The 15200-nt window shown below is 31.5% G+C and overlaps 1 protein-coding gene across 3 annotated transcripts; it reads left to right on the plus strand.

Moving 5' to 3' along the window:
- The first annotated feature begins 4261 nt into the window (after positions 1-4261).
- On the plus strand, positions 4262-15153 carry LOC132934385 (uncharacterized). Of its 3 annotated transcripts, none has more exons than XM_061000698.1 (4): positions 4262-4588; positions 6294-6464; positions 7679-7918; positions 14552-15153. In XM_061000698.1, exons 2-4 carry the CDS (start codon positions 6315-6317, stop codon positions 14675-14677), a joined length of 516 nt encoding a protein of 171 aa, XP_060856681.1. In that variant the 5' UTR covers positions 4262-4588; positions 6294-6314; the 3' UTR covers positions 14678-15153. The 3 variants fall into 3 exon arrangements, with proteins under 3 accessions (XP_060856681.1, XP_060856683.1, XP_060856682.1); XM_061000700.1 differs by lacking the exon at positions 4262-4588 and adding an exon at positions 5879-6168; XM_061000699.1 differs by lacking the exon at positions 4262-4588 and adding an exon at positions 5881-6184.
- The last annotated feature ends 47 nt before the right edge of the window (positions 15154-15200 follow it).

A 15200-nucleotide genomic window follows, 5' to 3' on the forward strand; every position in this document is an offset into this window, starting at 1 on the left:
TATAATGAATACATTTATCGAAAACACTTTCTCAAATGTTTCTATATGTGTTAACAATATTATACCTACAACCTAATAAAATTTAGACAGCTCCTGAGCTCTCCACTCAATAAAAAAAAAAATCCAGGTGGTAGAAATGTTTGTTATTTTATAGATTCTTACTCTGGTTACAGGTTACACACTGATGGCGATGAATGTATCCTGTACTCTTCTTTTTTTTATTGTGTGACCTTTTGCTTTTGGAGAAGTATAAATGCTTCAATCTTAAACTTCGAGGATGGTTTAAGGTAGAAAATTCATTCTAGTTGGTAAGTACTGAATACAAAAGAAAAATTTCAAAGTAACTGGGAATAACAATAATAATACCTGAGAAAAACTGAAATTTTTACGCAAACCCGTTTTAGAAAAAAAACTTTGTTATTTTTTTTTATTACAATTTTATTATAAAATGAATAACTTTAGAAACACAAATATCATCAAATATTTATAGGTATTAAGATTTCCTAGGCAATGATTTGACCAGTGAATAACGTTATTAACCGGTAGGTAAGTAACCGGTGTATTCTCTGTTAAACATAATTTTTCGAATACAATATTTACAAATTTCGAAAAAAAAAAAATGATAAATCTTGTCATCATTTTTACCAAAATAACAAAGATAGGTAACTAAAATTATAGCCATTTTATTGCAGTTTAGGTAGATATGGCTAACCTATAATATTTGCATCTGCTTGTGGCTTGTCATATAAATTATCGGGGAATTATAGCTCTGCTGTGTATAGTACATTTCTAGTGTATATCTTGTCATTGAGAAGGCCACTGTAATTGGTGTAAATTTGAATTTGACTTTAAATATTTACGTACACTCATACACGAAAACGAATCCTAGTGGTGACTAACGACTGTGTGTCTGTGTGTCAGTATTATAATTCTAAGGATATTTTATAATTTATTTATATTGCTGTAGGTATTAGTAATTTATTTTTCTACCATATTAATTAAGTCGCAACTAATTATTGTCAAAATATCACATGCAACTTATAATAAATATTCAATGCCAACATATCATAGAATGGTGGACGGTGGTATGAAACATTCGTGGTATAAATATTACTTAAAATTAGACTAAATATTTAAAACATTTAACTGTGAGTAGTATAATAATACTACTACTACTACTATTACTATAAATAATTATAATTAATCTTTTATAGGTTACGTAACAGTAAAATATTTCAAGTATCTAAGATTTATATTAATTTTTTTCAACTATAAGTAGACCAAAATACAAATTGTTTATGAAAAATCGTTTTTTTACGTTTGGTTATCTAATTTTGTCGACATTTGACGCTTATAAAAATAACTGTGACTACATTTTCGAAATCGTTTAACTACTGTATGGATGACTTATGAGGAACCTAGAATTACATATAAGTAATAGGTTTTTTGTTCTTAAAAAAACGTTTTACTAACATAAATTGAAAAAAGTGGGTAACGCTATGCAGTATGCTGTGCTGTCTAGATAAGTCACTGTAATGGATGTGTTCAATTTGAATTGTATGATATAAAATCACGTAACGTATACGAAAAACGAATCTGAGCGAAAACTGTCAGCCTATAATATTACTAAGTATATTTTGTGGTATTATTGTGATTAAAATTATTAATTTTACTATTATCGGCATTTGTATTTTGTACTACATAATTAGGTTAAATCTTTTTTTTCCGAAAAGATGTACTCTTAATTTTTTACTTTTTATTAAAATTATGTATCTACTAGAAAGCGTGGCTTGATGATTGAAGCTTTTTTACTGATTCTAAAGGTGACGTATCAGTCGCACATTAAAAAAAATAATAATATATAAAACTAATAATATACGTTCATCGATCTACTGCGCGAGAATTTAAGCTACATGATCGATTTTTTATGTCATCGTGTGACTATTAATTTAATAATTTAAAAAAAAAAACACATATTGCCTTCCTCCACGCCACTCAAAATTGGCATGCGTGATATTTCATTGACAAATGAAGAAAAATTGTACAAAACAAAAAACATTTTAATCATTTTATAATAAAAAATAATTTTGTCGAACTCAGTTTACCAAGCGTGTCATTGGTTCACCATCTCTGCTATAGTGTAGATAGGTATGCGAGCAATAAGGCATTAATCCATCTATATATAGACAATAGGTAATTAATAGGTTAGTTTAAAATTATAAGATTAAAGTATAAGACAGACGTATTCGTCACATTGTACCTACAGACGTACAGACATCGCAGTTGTTATCTTTCTAGTTTTCTATTAATTTATTAGGTGTCCAGTGGCGTAGACATGATACACAAGGGGGGGGGGGGTCAAAAAAAGAAAACGACATAGCTAAATGGGAGGGAAAAATTGGAAAATCCCTCACCCTTTCAAAACTTTTTACTTAGGTAGTAAAATAGATTCAAAATTCACATCAAACCCGCAATATGGAATATTATCCACACCAAAGCCAATTGAAGGGGTTCTGACCCCCACGTCCCCCCTTGTATACGCCACTGTAGGTACCTAATTATATTATATACCGTTATAATAAAAGCATTGTTGTAATCGATAATAAATAATAATCATAGATTTAAATTTTGATCAAAATCTATAAAAAAAAAAAGGCGTAGGTATATAATGCAAGCGGCGGTGTTTCAATAAAGATGATCGCGGTTGTTTTGACTTGTGGTCCAACCGAAAGCCATCTATTATGTTTACCTATTATGCACGTTAAACAATATTAAAATTTTGATCAAGACAATTTCGTGTTACAGTTTTTAGGTATTTTTTTTCCGATCGAACCGGTACAACGTATTTTTTGATTTTGACCGAAACTATTACACGTTTGTAAGTATAACACTTGTACACTTACACTTATAAACATAGCGTGTATAAGCAGAGCGGCGTCGCGCAGGCGTCTCCTGTCTGGCGGACGGAACGTCCGTCAAAGGCACATCGAGAGCGCCGCGTGTAAAGGTCGACATGCCGCAGCAGTGCAGGGCGCGGTGCTGCTCGAAAAGAAACAGTGATGGAGGTGGTCGGGAGGAAACGCCATTGCCGGAAAGGGTAGATTTAAGGGCGGAAGCGAGTGGGGGTGTATAACGTGTACATCTGCAGCGGTATATATATAGCCATGGTATAGGTAGCGTAATTTGTACAGGGTGACATTTTATCGTGAACCCAGAACCTCGATGTACTAGTACGAATTATCATAGCACAGGGCTGCGGGCAGTATACCGTATACGGTACAGGCGGTATACCACTAGTGATTTTCAACATCGTTTAAGAGCATATATAATACTATGTACACTATATAGATTGTAGTCATCGATATAATATGACTATTATGGACTATGATATAATATTGACTTATGGATGATGCGGCATTGTATACAAATCTGTCAGCCAACACAACTGAATACCGACGCCATATTATTATACGGTTACATCTCTTTTCTCTCAATATCAGTTGCTCAGAAGCTTCCGTGCCTGCAGTGAGAACCGTCGTGTTTCTCTGCGTCGCGTTGGCCAAAAAGTGTGATAATAATAATAGTATCATGTTTATTGACTATTATACAGGCAGGAATTCCTATCCGCGTCGTCGTGATATTATGTTCAATATCAATGCTCGCTGTACCTACACCGCAATGTTATACTATTCGACCTATCATTATATTATATTGTAAATCTGTCGGTTTGGTTTTATATTATTAAATATTTTTTTTACCGTGTGACGACAATGCAGTGAATGCAATACGTGTCGACGTTTTATGGTATAGGCATTATATTATGCGCGTTTGCAGGTGATATATATATATATATATAATTAATAACAGTGATGAGTGGTTGAAAAATGTTATCCCCTATACCGAATGGCGCCGCAGTTGCCGGGAGAGAACTATTATACAAGCAGACGCATTATACATTTGAATGCTTATTTATTATTTATGAGTTTGTGACTGTACATAGGTCCTATCACGCCGAGTGCCGGTACAGTGTCTGCGCACGCTTATGTATATGCGTATAATGTATAATGTACATATATAAAGGGGTATGTGTGTGTGTGTGTGTGTGTGTGTGTGTGTGTGTGTGCACGGCGGGGACGAGTGTGCGCCCTAAGACGGATCCCGCGCTACAACATAGATCAATAACGGTGTAACATCGTTTCGGAGGCGTCTACATCACACAGACCCACACACACGCGCACACACACACACACCCGCCCACCCACAGCACCTAACACACACACACACACGCAAACCTCGAGTCTTATTACGGCCGCGTAAACACCGCCATACATACGTCGTGCGACCGGCTCGCGTGACGGTCGTCCCGAATGTGTGGGTCTGTGGGTGTGTGCGTGTGTGTGGGTGTGTGGGTGTGTGTATGTGTGTGCGTGTTTGTGTGCGTGTGTGCGGTCTGAGCTCGTGTGCTCGCGTGCTTACGCCGAGTTTATAATACGCGCATACCCGCTGCAGGTATATTATAGGTACCTATATAATATTATATTATTATTCGTGCCGAACGATTAATGCGATCTGTTTCCATTGATCTCACGTAAGTTCCGTGTGTATCGCACGCTGTTATAAATAATAATAATAATAATAATATCTGTATTATAATATTGTAAGTTAATCATATAATAACACTTGATGGACGTATACCACACATAGGTAGGTACCTAAACGCCTAATCATTATATACGCTGCGTGTCGCGAAGTACATACATTTATATTCGGAATTTTCGCGCTTCCGCGATGGTTTTTTATTTTTTTTTTATTGCCTCTCCACCCCATTCGTAAACGTCGATTTTTGTTTGTCGTAATTTATTTTATACGTGCACGTTGTGTTATAGTATTATAAGGTATTATAAGTACTATATATATAGGTTATATTCATAAGTAGATAAACAACAATAATTATTATATTGTATAGGTTATGATGGGAACGGAAACGACTGTTAAATGTAATAAGGAGCTAGGTATAGCTTATATAAACTAAATTTGCAATATTTTCAGCTTAGGCTCAATATAACTCAAGTTGGGCATTCGAATATTTTTTTTTTAGTAAAAGACAAAAACATTTGTTAGGCCCGAAGTCTTTTATTTTGCTTTCTAAATTGAACAATATTCTAGTGAACATTTTTAAAACATTAACTCAAAACTAAATGCATGTAAGAGAAGTAAAACAAAAAAATCGAGCTTTTAGCCACCTTGCAGCAAAGGATTTTCCACTATTTCTATAACGAAAATAAAAAATGGTCTCATAATGACAACTTCAGAAGGTGACTGGGAGTATTAGTATTTTAAATTGAAATTTAGTTGTTTCTGCTCCCCTTGACCAATTAATTGTAATAGGTATAAGCATAATATTCATAAGCAATAACTTAGATAGTAGAAAGTATTCAAATTGGAAGAATAGACAGTATAAATAAGTACCTAGTAAATAAATTAATAAAACAATGTTCGATGTATAAAAATAAATTTCCAATGATCGACTCGGATCATGACTATGGTTAGGCATCACTAATTACGTGCCTGTGCATATTATAATATACGCAATATATTTCGATTTGTATTTAAGTTATTAGTGCCTATTGTGTAAAATATCTCATATAGGTAGGTAGGTACACACATATTATTATGTATTTATATTATAATATATTATATTATACAAGTTTTAACACAACTGTTGCATTTTTTTTCGCACGTACCTCCTAATCATAATAAACGAAACAATCGATAAACACAATAAATTGTGTAAACACCGCAGTTAGGTACCAGTGTACCACCCTTGCAACGCCACGAATAATAATAATATAATATATCATAGTGCAACCTATGTAGATACCAGCTGTAGTATTATAGTGGTAGTCGCACTGACTGCAGTGGCCCAGTGTCGCCAGTGTAGTTGTTCGCCGCTGCCTCCCCTCGCCAGTCGTGCGAGGACGATGGGTGCATGCATCATCGTTCTCGCAAAACTATAATTACTTTCCCAGTTTTTGATAATCGATTGGACTTGTATATACTTGTAAGCTTTTATCGAGTTTGTAGCGTGGTGCAAACTATACGTATACGAAATAAGCATATTAGGTGCACCTAAGCTACATGTTTCTAAATTATCAAAAAAAAAAATAGGTATAGCCGTTCCTAGGTATTATTATTATTATATATTAATTTTAACGTTTTCGATGTTCTCGTATTGTACACACATGCACGAAATAATTATCGTCGTCGTTACGTTTTGTCTTATATATATATAGGCAAACTGCAGCAGCGTTAAAATGAAAAAAGAGAGGAAAAAACACTGCAAAGACAAAAATAAGAAACAGCCCTCGGATTCGTGTTCGCCTGGTTGCAGCAGTATGGATTGCATGGGCCTACAGCAAATTCCTTCGTCCCCGCCGCCGAGTTATGAGCACAGTTTGCAGGAGGTAAATAATAATAATAATAATAATACCTACCATATAATGTCGTTGTTTTTTTATTTCGTATCCCTATATTAAGCACAAAACATTCATTTTTTTTAAGTTTAATAATATAGCAATAAGCATAGATTTTAAGTACGTAGACCTTAGAAAAACAGAATAAATATCAAAAACACTGCACATTTTTAATCGGATAGGTCCTATATCAGTCCAGATGAATTGATTAACTATTATTAATTATCATCTTTGTCGTTTAGATTTTCATTGTCTGAGTTGGTTTTATTTGAAATCATAGACCAACATATATTTCAAGTATAAAGTTAAATTGGTGTTATGTCTTTCTGATAATTTTTCCATAATAGTTAAATAAAAACTGTCAATTTATATATTTTTTTTATTATATTGTTAAAATAATTATTCTAGGATAATATGCGATAGGTACGACATAATATATACATATTTGATATTATAATAGAAGAAATAAAACGTGGTATTAATATAATTATTTATTACGCACCTATGCTACCTAAATTATTAATAAAATATAATTTTATTAGTCAGACTGATTATATTCAGGTCATAATATCTGATGACTGATATAACATTATGGTATTTATGAATAAAGGTTTAGGTTAGGTTAGAAAATTAATAAAAAATTTTTTTTAATACCTAATAGATCTATCAGGGGAAGATCTAGGATACATTTTTTGTCGGAGGATCATACGATAAAAAACTATAATTTGCAACCGCATACACATATTATATTATAATTTTTTTTTTGGTTTGTTACTTAGGCGTACCTATACTGTACAAAAAAATCATCTTTAAATATTAATGACCGAATTTATTGAAATATTATATCACGCTTAAACTTATTAGGGAGTGCTATTTATGACTATGCAAATTGCGTTATATAATATATAGGTACTATTCAGTATTTTTACCTCAAAATAATCCGTAATTATAATTGACAGGTCAAGTTACATTCCAAACTAAAAAAAGGCCTATCTATACTACTACGCGTGTTCTTACTTTTTTATATCCAAACATCCGTGACGTACATTTATACAAAATATTAAATTTGTCAACTTATAAAAATTCTTATATATTATATTATATATCGTCTATAATATTTTTTGATATAGTGATTATGTTCTGCATAATATAAGTCATATATTATTAAACCCATATATCGAATTTGTTTTTGTTTTCATCATTAGCCGTCAGGACAATCTTCCGATCACGGTGGTCATCTGCAGCAGATGGTTTCGGACGATGAAATTTGCGCCGGAGGAAGTGGTCTGCAATCGTGTAGCTCTGAGATCGAATGTCAAAGTAATGGCTCGCCCGTAAGACAAGAAATATTTCACAAGAGCAGCAAAGAGTTTTATAAGGCGGTCGCTGCCCAGTGGGGTATAACTTGCAAGATGAGCGACCATTGCAGGTGTCTGGAATGTCAGGTAAAATGCGATTTCCAAAAAAATATCGAAATAAATATTAGTAGGTTAAAATACTATGACCATTGCGGCGTTTTAAATATAAAATATAATTTTCAAATTGTAAAGAATTGCGGAAAATTTGAAAAACCGGCACCGGGCCCCTAATTAACACAGACATTAAATTATAATAAAAAATATTAATTATTAAATAGTGGTTCTGGGAACTAATAATAATTATAAGGATTGTAAGGAGACGACGACGTACGACGTACAAATCACAATATTTTTATCAATTCATTATAGAGATGCGAAGCCTACATGATAGTGGCTGTCTTAGAAATAATACACTTAGAATAGCTGTGGTGTGATTGCTGCGTACAACCATTGATTTTATAATATACCTAATAAATTTTTATAAGTGACCACCCGTTTGAAAAACCAATGACGTATATGATTTTACAATAAGTACAGGTACAAGATAATAAACGCCTCCACTGTACATTTTTCTTTCGTGTTTCAAATCAAATTATATTCAGCATAAATATAATTTAAATTAAAAAATAAAATGTTCAGTTTTTTTGTAATGTAACGATAAAGTTCCCGTGGCTCTCCAACTTGGACATACCTTGGGGGCCTTGGCCCCGGTGGTCCTGGCTTAAATACGTCACTGGGTTTGGCGGTGTTAAAGTCGTGGCGTTACATTTTTGAAAAGTTTTCAATACAAATCTCTAGGCGTCGGCATCTAATCAGAACAACACGACGCTGCATTAAACTTGCGATCGGAATTTTATTTCTAAGAATCATTATATAGCGTGTAAACTGTAAACTTTTATGTTTTGATACGTTTCTCCAGCCCCGCCTATTTCAAATTTTGCATATTTTTGTATGTAAATTGTAAATATTCAACACACAACACGCTTGCATGGTATAGGTACCTAAATATACAACCGTTTCCGAAATATGTACGTCATCAGTTTACCCGGAATATTAATCTTTTTATGCCCTTAGGGTACTCAACGGTAAAACGATACTATAATTATTATATGTCTATATAGCTATAATGCTATATATAATATTTTTATGATACGTGTGGTTTTTGCAAAAAGCAATCAAGCAATGTATATTCTATACATAAAAGTCCATTAAATATTGTTGTTGTTGTATTATTATTATTATTATTATTATTGACAGTTTTGATAAACAATCATACAGTATAATAATAATATACAATATAATATATCATACAGTTCATTTCATCCTATACATGTAACCACTTATTTGATAGCATTTGTTTTGGCCGTAAATAAGGGAATTGCATTGTTTGTAAGTGTCACCCTGCCAATTAAAAAATAAATAAATAATGATAAAAATCCATTTCGTGCTACACCAGCCATATTCGACCAACCCAGAAGTTTTAAGTATTCAACACCATGCGTACTTGATATTGTTTTATTTATTATGTGTTTTTCTGAGTGCTTTGATATTATTTTTACGGACTGAGAAACGGTTAAAGGTTCTATAATATTGTTCTCGACCTTTGCCATAATTACGATATTATATTGACACGTAATAATTGTTTTTTTAGTTGAACCATATTGTAGTCTCTCAATTCACACGTCCTATTGTGCAATACGGAATACTTTTGATATCGCAATTCACAATACCTAAATTACTATTTACAACATATTATGAGCAGAAAACTAAATATATATATATAGGTAATGGTATGAAACTTTTTAAAAGCCTTTATTTGTAATGATATTATGAATCTAATCAATATTCAGTGTCGACATAGTTTTCACAAGATTAAGTTGATTCCGAATTTCATAATATTCATAATATCAAAACATCGGCAATTCTTTTGACTATTATAAGGTATACCTATATAAGTATTGTATGGAATACATATACTTTGTATTCGAATAAATACATGAAAAGTATCCAGAATACCCGAGAGAATACCAGAATACGTTTTTTGAATGTTGAATATTTTTTAAAAAATATGTTCAGTAGGTATACCTACCTAGGTATAACCTACCATACACCATTGATTAATGATTATGAATATGCACGTCATTGTAGTATTCATAATCAATGCTTAAACAGTTATACGTAGGTACCTATTCGATAAAGTATTTGTTTCCTGCTAATATATATATAGGTACCAAGTAGGTAATGGCTATTAGTTTTAGTCGTTTTGGAATGGATTGAAATTAACTTTTATAGTTAATACACTACCGTATTGTTATAAAATATACAATTACCGAAGTGCTGTAGGTACTTACCTGTAGGTACTTACTACTTACTTCATACTTAGGTATGAATAAATTATAGTACCTACCTACTAAGTATCTACATTCTACAACAATAAATGCTATAGTTGGTAACAATATAATAATAATTATTACCTATATTTTATAGTGTTGTTAGCCCGTGATTTAGCCCTATTGATCTATAATGTCCGTTATCCTGGTTCCAGGTTTTATCAGGTCTCAGGGTTCATTATCTATATCCCCCCCCCCTTTACACGCCTTATGTGGTTGTCAAATGATTAATGTTTCATTCTGAGTTTTTCCAACTAATAAAGTTCAAGATCTCGTTAGTTTAATTATTGAGTAAAGTTATTCAACTTTCCTGTTATTCGTCCACAAATTGTTCATATACCTACTTTAAAAAAAGCTTCATGACGTCAAATCACATGTACCTATATTAAATATAATATATTATATGTTTAAATTAATAGGTAAATAAATAAATAATCCATCGATATTGCATAGAAATGAAATGGAATTTATTTGACTACTTAGCGATATAAATCTACGTATGTACAATAAATCTTTAACATTAACACATAGTTTTATCGTGCAACGGCCACCACCTATAATAGGTAAAAAAAATGTCTTTACGTTAGTGGTTATATACTCTTCGTTAGTGGACGCCTTCTCAGATATTCTACTCAATCCGTTGTAGTGGTATAATGTGTATTATAATGTATCATAATATTATGATCATAACACGGTCACAATATTATGTATCATATCGACTGTTATGTTGGTTAATTCTTATTATAAAAACGTATTTAAACTTACGGACTTGGCTTGAATTTTTGTTCGTAAATTATACGAATGTATGCGAAAAACCAGTGAAAAATAATTTCAAATTTAACTTATAACCAAGTAGGTATAAAGTAAGTTATTTTTACTATTTACACACGAATAATTTTATCGCTATACCAAACTCTCGACTAAACTAAACATAGGCGTTAATAGAGGGGCGAGGACAAGAGGTGCAAATTACTTAATTTGCTATATGTGGAGCGGTGTAAAAATCGAATTAGACAAATATTGATTAAAATAAATATATCACGTTATGAGTTAAGCAGGCAGGCAGGCGGCGTATAAGTATACCTGCATATTTTATTTTTGTTGTCATCTGCAGACAAGTTAAATTTGTTCAAATATGTGAAAAAATAAGACATTTATTTCTATTTAATTTATCATAAATTATTTTCTAATGTTGTATTCGTATGGCCACACGAACCCATAGGTATGTCGCAAACATATTTTGATTCATACATAAAATAGGTATAAAAGTCATTTAGAAACATACAATTACGAATTAGGTTTACCTACTGCTTAGTACTTACTACCTATAATACGGCTATACGTAATATACCGAATAATAGAAAACATTAACTTTCTCTGAGCTAATGCACATATACCTAGCTAATCAGTTATACATCGGTGTGTGTTGCGTTGCCGACTATTATCTGGCATTTGGCAATTGGCAACCAGATAATAATAAAAAGTGCTGTTAACGCGTTTGGAATGGATGGAATGGACCAATATGTATGGTATAAATAATAATAATAATAATAATTAATACGTATTCAACGATAAGAATGATATAATATTGAATAACACGACAAGTGTGCTGTGTATGGCCGACAGTGGCGGATATGCCTATCGGGAAATCGTGAATTATTATAGGATAACAATAAAAAAAGGTGGATAAGTGGGTGTCGCTCTGCTGTACAGTAGGTTACAAGTGGGTCACTGTAATGGATGGTGTTAAATTTGAATTCAATGATATAATATCATTGTATAAGAAAAACGATTCTGAGCGAAAACGGTCAGTTAGCCTATGATATTACCAAGTATATTTGATGATATTATTGTGAATAAAGTAATTTATATATAACCTATTTACGTGGAGCCTTGTTTTAAATTTTCAATCCTTAGCCATAAAAGTTATACATTTTATACAATTTTAACTACAAAATAATTATTAAATTTTAAATTTGATACATTTTGTTCAAAATTTGAACTTTAAATGCTTAAAAAAAAATTGTGACTGTATTTTTAATATTTTTCAACTGTTATTGTAGCAATATATCAGGAGCCTTGCATTCAATTTTCACGCTATTTTACCCAACAAATATAATTTTATTGATATTTATAGGAAAAAAAACTAAAAAAAATGGAAACTGAAAATGTCCGTAAACAGCTCAAAATAAGTCAAAATATTTTTAAAATGTTATGGAATCTAAAATTTGAATTCATATAAACATATAATTACGATATTTTTAGAACATATATCTAAATAAACATATTATATCCGTTTGGTTATACTGTCGAATAAGAAATTTTTCTGGGTACAACAGTATATATTTACTATAGAAAACAACATATCAATTTTCTACTTTCATGGACACCTTTTTTTTCAACTTTTTTTTTTTATGCTGATAATGATGGCGCAATCAGAAGTCAACCGTCGGCTTTAGTTTTGAAGCTAATACAATTTAAAGTTAGTCCGTTCTTTGTAGGGATTAATGTTGTATTATGGCTTAATTTATTGTGTATAGAAAATGCTAATATAAACATTCAGTGAAATTTTCAAATATCTACAGTCATTCGTTTTTCAATTACAATAAAATAAGAAAATTGTTACATGATAAATCAAGTGAATATCAAATGTTGTAAAAATATAAATTTCAGACGCTCATAAAAATGTAATTTAAGTTTCTTGTAGACATTTTTTTTTTGATAAAGGTAGACAAACTTATGAGTAATCTTATATTACATTTTAAAACCTTAGATTTAAAAAGAAACATTTTTATGAATTCTCAACTCAAAATAGTTCCCCCAAGCCCCCCCCCCCCCTATTTGCGCCAATGGCAGCGATTATCAAAGTGTGTTCGCGGTACCTAAGATTTCCGCGGGACAATCTCAAGGGTTCCATCTGATGTATGTAATTTTTTTTATAATAATATAACGCTTTGAAAAAATAGTTAACCTAAATAATAGTTAGGTACTAGCATAATATTGGTCTAAACTACAGTGAACTGTCACAGCTGATCGCCAAGCTGCTTGATTCATTTGATTTAACTTTTCAATGCATACTTAATCCGGTTGGATTATTATTTTCAGCTTTACACCTAGTGATGTGTATTAGGCATAATATAATAATTTATAACCAATTGTTAGTTACCCAAAATATGTACATGTGGTCCGGACCTCTACCATTGACTCCGTGTCTTGTACATGTTAAATTTTGTGTTTTTACGCAAGAGATTAAGCAAAACAAATTTTATCATACGACACAAAGGATTTTGTAAAAACTTTTCGTCGCATCAAATTGTCAACATTTACAATTAATATCGTGATTTTTTTTCGTTATAAATTTTCATTACCAGTATCACATTGTGATTTTGCACAGTATTTACATTGCCACAGCAAATCTCAAAATCCTCGTTTGAGCAACTCCTCGGGTGGGGCTAGGAGCCCGGACGGCATTTTAAAATGATAATATTATAATCACGAATAATATTATTATAATGTTATAATAATATTTTTAGTCGAACATTTGCTGTCCGGGAGGGTGAAAAATACTCTACGACCTATCTATTCTCGTACCTACCAAATGTACAAAAAAATGTTTATCCGAATCGGTCTAGCTGTTACGAAGGACCTAGTATGTTTGTACGCTAACACCGTGACCGGTGATTTTTATAATATAAAATAATATCTAATATATATTATATTAGATGAATGAAAACACAAAAATTTTACATGGACTTATAATCTCCTCGCGGCTATGTGCTCTGAAAATGATCTGGACCCTGCCCATGACAAATTTCTAAACGCGCCACTGCGCTGGCTCATATTACTTCAGAGCAACTTAAATAGGGTTCCGTTCTTCGACAACAAATTAGATAGCGCATAATAAATTGTAAAAATAAATATTTTTTATTTGATTTAAACATTAGATTACAATGCAATTATTTAAAAATTTAAAATAGATGCCTAGGTAGAAGTGTAAAACCATGATCAATGGTCATTAGATGTCGATGGACAGAACGAATCGGCTTGATCGGCCCCAGTTAGTAGGCAATACAATATCAACCTATAATTTATTATAAATAATAAACTGATAACAGAAATTGGCAACCTTTGATGAATATAATATTTAGAACATGTTAATGTGTTAATATTTTAGTGCTGTCCGCCTTAGGTGAATTAATCATTTGGTTAATCAGGTCTGTGACCCGTCTGGACTAAGGGAAAAGGCTGTTTTGTTTAAAAAATAATCATGTTTACGTTTTATTAGAGTGTTTTCTTTTTTTTATTACAACCGTATTTTCTTTGTTTGCAGAGTCGGTATTTCGATTGTGAGTATGATCAAGAGAACGAACAGGAGAAGACAGACGGTGGTCTCGGAGCTGGTACACCGATGTTCTTATCAGAAGTCATGCACGGGTCCACTTGCACATTAATTTAATGCATATTTTTCACACAATAGATTTGTTATTTTTTTATGAAATACCTAATCGTTGTGGCAATTATTATGTGTATCTACTAATGACAGCCCAACGATACCATACATAATATTATATATTTATATTGTTTTGCGTAATGACATGTTTGATTACAATGCCCAGGGCCTACTATAATATTGTATTAAGTATTAACAAACATTTTAAACCAGGCTATGAATATTTTACCGCCAAAAAAAAAAAAAACCTATAAAGCCTGTCTGATTTTTAAAGTTAACCTTCTTACATAATATGTGTTCTTAATTTTTTTACTTTTACTAAAAACATTTTATTTTATATTGATACCAATTGACCTATATATTTATATAATATTGTAAGTTACTAATTAAATCTAAACGGTTATTACCTAAAAACTATAAATCAATTCTACAAAACAATTATTGACAATGCATTAAAATAATAAATTATTAACAATTATTAACTTGTTTTTTGGTTTTTATTTTCCATTTAAAATCATTTAAAAAAAAA

Source organism: Metopolophium dirhodum, chromosome 1 (genome assembly GCF_019925205.1).
Source record: "Metopolophium dirhodum isolate CAU chromosome 1, ASM1992520v1, whole genome shotgun sequence".
Taxonomy (NCBI): domain Eukaryota; kingdom Metazoa; phylum Arthropoda; class Insecta; order Hemiptera; family Aphididae; genus Metopolophium; species Metopolophium dirhodum.